Source organism: Lipotes vexillifer, unplaced genomic scaffold (genome assembly GCF_000442215.2).
Source record: "Lipotes vexillifer unplaced genomic scaffold, Lipotes_vexillifer_v1.1 scaffold1934, whole genome shotgun sequence".
NCBI lineage: Eukaryota > Metazoa > Chordata > Mammalia > Artiodactyla > Lipotidae > Lipotes > Lipotes vexillifer.
In genome coordinates, this window is record NW_006791881.1 from 598,582 (window position 1) to 606,322 (window position 7,741).

The following is a 7,741-nucleotide window of genomic DNA, read 5'->3' on the forward strand; positions in this document are numbered from 1 at the left end:
AAAAAAAAAAAAAAAAAAAAAAAACTATGTATATGTATAAGTAGCTTTTACTATTTTCAGTTTAATGTTTACAGGGCTTTAGAATTTTACTTTTCTAGAAGGTAAGAACTGTGCCCACGTAAATTTTGACACATATAGCTTGTTAGTGTGTATATGTTGTTGACACTTAAAATTAATACTTTCAATTAAGAAGGAAAAGATCTGTGTTTTAGGAAGTGTAGCTGCTTCCCTTCTCTTGTTCACTGTGTTTTTGTGGCTTTTATTTTCCTTACTCTGACATCGACATGCCCATCACATGCAGCATGGTGCCTGGGGCACAGAATGGTCAAAATAAATGATTCTAAATAAATGCTTGAATCATTCTTTTTTTTCTTTAATACATTCTTTTTTTATATATATTCTTTTCCATTATGGTTTATCATAGGATACTGAATGTAGTTCTCTGCTGTGCTATATAGTAGGACCTTGTTAGCTGAGTCATTCTTTTTTTTTTTGGACGTACCTTGTGGCATGTGGGATCTTAGTTCCCTGACCAGGGATCGAACCCGCATCCCCTGCAGTGGAAGCACAGAGTCCCACTTGAGTCATTCTTGAATTGCTTTTTTTCCTCAGAATTACCTCAGACCTTATACTAATAAAGTGTAGTGTATATTGCAGACTTTCAGACTCATGTACTCTTCTCTTCACTACCAGACATTTCCTGTATCACCCAAAACTCCACATTGATCTTAAGAATCTTAAGGATCTTAAGAATTTTCTTAGAGTAATTGTAAAAGGTACTGGATTATTTTTCATACCCCATCTTACAATTCCATTAAATTAATTGGAAATTATTTGTATTTTGTAGACTTCCGAACAAGAAACTAAAGGTCTTCCAAGTAAAAAAGGAATTGTACAGTCTATTGTTGGTCAAGGCTATCATCGTAAAATAGTTCTGGCATCACAGTCCATACAAAATACTGTATATAAGTAAGTATTTTGCTAAGAGAAAGTGTATAATAATATTTCATAGTAATGTTATGTATAAAAAATATGCTTAGGAATTACTTCATAGGAGGAGCCACTTTGTGATTAGATTTTATTGCTACTTCAAGAAATAGACTCCTATACATAGGTATGTGGTGAATGTTATTTGACATATGATTTTGGTTTATTACATCCATGGGTGCTGAATTGTTGATGCCCTAAGAAACCCTGGTCTATTCAGTGCCATTATTCAGAATGTCCAGAAGAGGGCATCTTGACGTTTCCTTTTTATATAGTTTATCATTGATACTTTTCATTTAGTTATTTTTATTTTCTCATAGTCCCTAAAGCTAATTCTGAGTATCAGGAGAAAAAAGTACTAACAGATATATAAACAAAAGTATTATAAAGCTGTCACTTGTAGAACTACTTTTCAATTGGACAACTTTTAAATATGAACATCTTTATCTTTTACAAAGATTCCAATTTGGAGTTGCTCTTATTTCTAAAGCAGTAGGCTTTGTTTGAAACTTGCTCCTTTTTTTCTTTTCCCAAAAACAAAATTGTTCACTACCATTTACAAGTTTTCCCCAAGTTTTAAAAAAGTATCTGGCACACAATATTTTGCTCTTAATTTATTTCAACAATAATGCAGATTTCTTTCAAAAGACAAGTTAAAGCATCACTTTCCTACAGTTTAAAAATTGTTACTACTTTTCACTTTTTTCCCCCTAATAAAGCTGACTTAGTTTGATATATAAAACCAATAGGAAGTTATATAAAATCTCAACAAAGCTATAAGACAAATAACGCTGCTTTTTCAAAATGTGTAAACAAGGTATTTCTAAAAGCAAACATCAACCAAAACAAGGCTCAAATGTGAAAAATCTACTTTCTTCCCTTCTTTCCAGTTCTGACTGTACCTGTCCTGGCCTTCACTACAATTATCCTTGTCTATAACTCCTTTATTAGTTTAACATTGACGTTGCAGATATCCTTCAGGTTGTCTCCTAGCCTCGGTCCCATTCCTATAGACACAATGTGGTGTCTAATGTATATACTTGCAATCTATTATTTATACTTTTTATATCTTATACACAGACATACCTCCTTTTACTGCACTTTGCTGTATTGAGCTTGCAGATGTTGCTTTTTTTGTTTTTTACAAACTGAAGGTTTGTGGCAACCCTGCATAGAGCAAGTCTGTTGGTGCCATTTTTCCAACAACAACTGCTCACTTTGTGTCTCTGTGTCACATTCTGGTAATTCTTGGAATATTTCAAACATTTTCGTAATTATTTGTTATGGTGATCTGTGATCAGTGGTCATCAATGGTACTATTGCAAAAAGATTATGACTTGCTGAAGGCTCATGATGGTTAGCATTTTTTTTAACAAGTATTTTTTAAGGTATGTACATTGTTTTTTTAGACATAATGCTATTGCAAACTTAATAGACCACAGGGTAGTGTAAGCATAACTTATATATCCACTGGGAAACCAGAAAATTCATGTGACTTGTTTTATTGCAATCTTTGCTTTATTGTGGTGGTCTGGAACCGAACCTGTGATATCTCCAAGGTATGCCCGTATAATATTTAGGATTTGGGTTCTTTAGCATTCTCTTATAACTGCTTATATTAAAATTTCTACCTCTTAGATGGCAAAGTTTTTATTTACAGTTATATTGGTTTTATTCCTGATAATAGAAAAGTTTTATTTATTGTTTTTGTTTTCTTAGCTAACTTGGTTTTGTTCTTTTAGTGATGGACAGTCTTCAGCCATTCCTGTAGCCAGTATGGAGTTTGCAGCCATTTGTCTCAGAAATGCCTTGTTGCTGTTACCCGAAGAACAGCAAGATCCAAAGCAGGAAAATGGGTCTAAAAATAGTAATCAATTAGGTGGCAACACAGAGAGCAGTGAAAGCAGTGACACTTGCAGGTATTCTGACCCCTTTGACCTCCCTTGGTGAAATCTTTAGGACTTCATTAGTCAGCCTCTGTCTTGTAGTTGAATTCCTGAAATCTGCAGCCTGAATTTCCAAAGTTCTCTGTTTTGAGTAATAAGAAAGGAAAGTATGAATGTTTAAGTATTTCTGGAAGAGAGAAATAAGGTGAAGCCTAAGTGAGGAAAGAACCTTAAACGAGACAAGTTGAAAGTCACAGCTTTTCACTGCCAGGAGGAATCACTGCAAGAAATCTGGTTGCTGTCAGAGATGGCTTTTTTTTTTTCAACTTTTATTAAAATAAATACTTAAGTCCCTAAAACTTCTCTTTTCTTACTATCTTCTGCCTTTTCTCTTAACATACTGTAAACCACTGACCTCCAGAACATTTCTATACATTTCTGGTTTCCTACTATCAATTAAATATTATGCCAATCTATAGAAGTTGGGAGAGTTTATCTAGTAATAAAACAAACACCATTATATGTAGAGAGTTCTTTTTTCACATGGCACCTTTAAACTCAAGTCTTCCGTCTCAGCATTTTTTCTTGATTATAGTAGAAAAACATGTTTATTACAGAAAGTTTGAAACAAAATTGTGGAATGGTTTTTCCTCCATCAAGGGGTTATGCTTTACTATACTTAGTAAAAGACAGAAGAATGAGAAATGTGTGAAAATACTGGAGTGGTTTCCTTTGTATAGTAGAGATATTTTTTCTGTTAGAGACTTTTTTTTTTTTTGGCGCGGTATGCAGGCCTCTCACTGTTGTGGCCTCTCCCGTTGCGGAGCACAGGCTCCAGAAGTGCAGGCTCCAGACGCGCAGGCTCAACGGCCATGGCTCATGGGCCCAGTTGCTCCACAGCATGTGGGATCTTCCCCGACTGGGGCACGAACCCGTGTCCCCTGCATCGGCAGGTGGACTCTCAACCACTGCACCACCAGGGAAGCCCTGTTAGATACTTTTTTAAGCGTTATCATGTACTGGGAAAAAGAAACTCATATGCAGTGTAGCTTTAACATGTTAGTGATACCAAGTTACTACGCATTTTTCAATGTTTTGGTTCTTTTACACTTTTTTCATAAAAAGTTGCATGGGACTGGGTATAGGGAAACAAAATTTTACATTTAATTGTTTATTCGTGTGCTTCATAATTAGCAGTCTATCTTTATTTTAGCAGTAAAAGCCACGATGGAGATAAATGCATTCCAGCTCCACCTTCTTCCCCATTGAGAAAACAGGAATTAGAAAACTTAAAGTGAGTATCTAAACAAAATTAGCATTATATTTATTAAGTGCACATTGTTTATCTCCTTTATTTTGTTAATGTTATGAATTATGTTGATTAAATGTCAAATATTAAACCAACCTTTCAATCTTGTGACTAAACCATAATAGTCAGGATTTATTACCTTTTTAATAAATTGTTGGATTGGATCTGTTAATATTTTGTGAGGAATATTTGCTTCCGTGTTCACAAGGAAGGGTGGTCCATGCTTTTCTTTCTTAAGGTGTCTTGGTTAGGTTTTAGTTTCAGAGTTATGCTGAACATATGAGTGAGTTGGGAAGTGCTTCCTCTGTCTTCTGAAAGAGTTTATATAAGATAGGTATTGCTCCTTCCTCAAACGTTTGATAGAATTCACCAGTGGAACCATCTGGCCTAGGTTTTCTTTGCGGGAAAGTTTCGATAATGAATTCAAGTTCTTCAGTCGATGAGTGCTCTTCAGATTTTCTATTTCATCTGTGTCAGTTTGGTTGTTATATTTTTGTCTGTGTAGATTATAAGCACCATTATTTTTGCTTTGAACAGTCATATATATGTTAAAAGGAACAGAGTAGTCTTTTATGTTTAGCCACATGAGTACCATTTCCTGATGATTCTAGTTTTTATATAGGATAGCAAGCATTTCCCTTCAGTCTGAAGATCTCCCTTCTGCATTTCTAATAGTACAGGTCTTTGTTTTCCTAAGGTTTTGTGTTTTTTTTGTTTGTTTTTTCTTTTTTAAATCTAGAATTGTCTTTATTTCATCTTCATTCTTGGAGGATGTTTTCACTGAATACAGTATTTTAGGTTTTGTTTTTGTTTTCTTTTCAGTCAGCTCTTTCAGGATGTCACTGCATTATCTTCTGGCCTCCACTGTCTGATCACAGCCATTGTATTGTAGGTGCCATTTTTCTGTCAACATAGATTGTCTTTGTTTTTCAGCAGTTAGACTATGATGAGTCTAAGTGTGATTTTCTTTGTTTCTAATCTTCCTTGGGATTATCTGACTTTTTTAAGTCTATAAATTTATCTTTCAACAAATTTGGGATATTTTGAGCATGATTTTTTCATATTTTGGAATTAGGATTGATTGATGGTTCAGCATTACTTTTAAGAATGATTTCAGTAATAGGACTGCAAATTAAAATGGAAGGAAAACCATCATTGCTTATTTTTTCACCTATTAAGTTGCAAAAAGTGACAAGAGTATAGTTAAGACATTTATATATTGCAGGTAGCATTGCAGGTAGTTTATTCACGTTTTTTCCAACAAACATTCTTGTGCTAGTTGCAGGGGATTCAGAGGTAAAAGAAAAAGCACTGCCCTCAAAAGCAGATGGCAAACACTTAGGAGAAAATTATATTACTTAGTAGATGAGCTACTAGGTGGTGAGATTCGGGGCATCTTTTCTTCTTATGATAATTTGATCACCCTGAAAAGTGGAAAATGACCTCACTTTAAAATTTTGCATTTCTTTCAGTCCATTCAAGGTGCTTAGTCTGATGCCAAGGTTTATTGATCACCTATATTACTTTTTCTGTGAACCTCCTGTTTGTAGGATTTACCATTTTCGTATTGGGTTTTTCATCCTTTTTGTTTTTATGAGTTTTTCTATATTAAAGAAATTGGCCTTTATCATTTGTCTTGTAACATTGTTTCTGGTACTTAGTTTTGTTTTGTTTTGTTTTGGCTGCACTGGATGTTTATTGCGGCACATGGGCTCAGTAGTTGCGGTGCACAGGCTTAGTTGCAGTATATAGGATCTTAGTTCCCTGACCAGGGATTGAACCTGGGCCCCCCGCATTGGGAGCACAGAGTCTTAACCACTAGACCACCAGGGAAGTCCCTCTGGTATTTTGTAAAGCAGAGTTTCATTTATTAAGTATCATATTTATCAATCTTCTTTACTTTTTTTTTCCATTTTGTGCAATGTTTGGAAAGGCCTTCTTGCCTCCAAGATTTAAAAAATAATTTAGCCATGTTTTCTAGCACTTTTACTGATACACTATCACAACCACCAATCTAAATTTTTGTTTCATCTAGAATTTATTTTATATAAACAAGGTATGGCTCTATCCATAATTGTGTAATTTTTCATAATAGTATATTTGATTAACGTCATTTAACTTTCCAAATAAATCTTGGAACAGAGCTATAAAATGCTAAGATTTGTGTCTAAACAGTTTAAAATTACATTTTTATAAAATAATGTATATATATTTTTTTAACGTCTGTTTGCATAAAAAAAGTCTGGAGGGATCTGTCAGAACCTTCCTAGTATTGGGATAACATGATTTTTATCTTCTTACTGGATATGTTTCTTCCAACTTTTAAAAAATGAAGTTACTTCATTAATCTTAGTGAATCCCTTTGGAGGAAAGACTGGCCAGCAGATGTGCCCCTTTCTGGTCATGTATTGTCAGGTCAGTGTGTTCATGGCACTGCATTACTGTCAACGAGCTCAGGGCTCCAGGCACCCTGTTCAACAAAACAGCAGCTTTTTAATCTCTTTATTTTATTCTGTCAGATTCCTACTTTGCAGTAATAACCTTTCTTTCCTGGGTTTTATGTATGTATGTATTCCCACTGTATCCTATTGTCAGGAGGAAAGCATTAATCTTCTGATTATATGGAGGAAAATCTAAAATCTCAAATTTAGTTAGAAATGAGGAGTTGGTAATATAAGGTTTTGAAAGCAGTGTTTTGATTTTTTAAAACCTGACAACGGTAATTGTTTTTTTCAATAATCTTCAGTTATATTAAAATTTCTTGAATTCTTCTTTCTTGTATGAGTCATAAGATAGCAAGAAAATAAAAAAATACTATGACAAATTACTGGGGAAACAATGGCAAATGGGCTTCCCTGGTGGCGCAGTGGTTGAGAGTCCGCCTGCCAGTGCAGGGGACATGGGTTCATGCCCCAGTCCGGGAGGATCCCACATGCCATGGAGTGGCTGGGCCCGTGAGCCATGGCTGCTGATCCTGTGCGTCCGGAGCCTGTGCTCCGCAACGGGAGAGGCCCGCGTACTGCCAAAAAAATAAATAAATAAAAAAAAAACAATGGCAAAAACAAAACATACAAAAGAATATTGTGGGACTTCCCTGGTGACACAGTGGTTATGAATCCACCTGCCAATGCAGGGGGCGCAGGTTCAATTCCTGGTCCAGGAAGATCCCACATGCTACAGAGCAACTAAGCCCATGCACCACAACTACTGAGCCTGCGTTCTAGAGCCCACAAGCCACAACTACTGAGCCCACATGCCACAACTACTGAAGCCCACACGCCCTAGAGCCTGCACACCGCAACTGCTGAGCCCACCTGCTGCAACTACTGAAGCCTGGGTGCCTAGAGCTGGTGCTCCGCAACAAGAGAAGCCACCACAATGAGAAGCTTGCGCACGGCAACAAAGAGTAGCCCCCACTCGCCACAACTAGAGAAAGCCCGCGTACAGCAACGAAGACCCAATGCAGCCAAAAATAAATTAAAAAAATTTTTTTAATTCCATTTTATTTCACTCCACAGCAATATTTTTTTTCCTTTTTTTTTTTTTTTTTGGCTGCATT

At 35.7% G+C, this 7,741-nt stretch overlaps 1 protein-coding gene and 1 non-coding gene across 5 annotated transcripts in view; one reads left to right on the plus strand and one right to left on the minus strand.

Moving 5' to 3' along the window:
- Positions 1–7,741, plus strand: part of CNOT10 (CCR4-NOT transcription complex subunit 10) — a 65,351-nt gene that overhangs the window by 35,435 nt on the left and 22,175 nt on the right. For 3 of the 4 annotated variants that reach the window (XM_007464921.1, XM_007464922.1, XM_007464920.1), the window contains exons 11-13: positions 848–969; positions 2,730–2,906; positions 4,087–4,167. In XM_007464921.1, coding sequence (XP_007464983.1) covers positions 848–969; positions 2,730–2,906; positions 4,087–4,167 — 380 coding nt within the window. The remainder of the gene's footprint in view (positions 1–847; positions 970–2,729; positions 2,907–4,086; positions 4,168–7,741) is intronic. The other variant, XM_007464923.1, reaches the window with a different exon arrangement.
- On the minus strand, positions 5,943–6,015 carry TRNAG-CCC (transfer RNA glycine (anticodon CCC)). Its single transcript has one exon. It is a non-coding gene; the product is annotated as a tRNA-Gly (tRNA).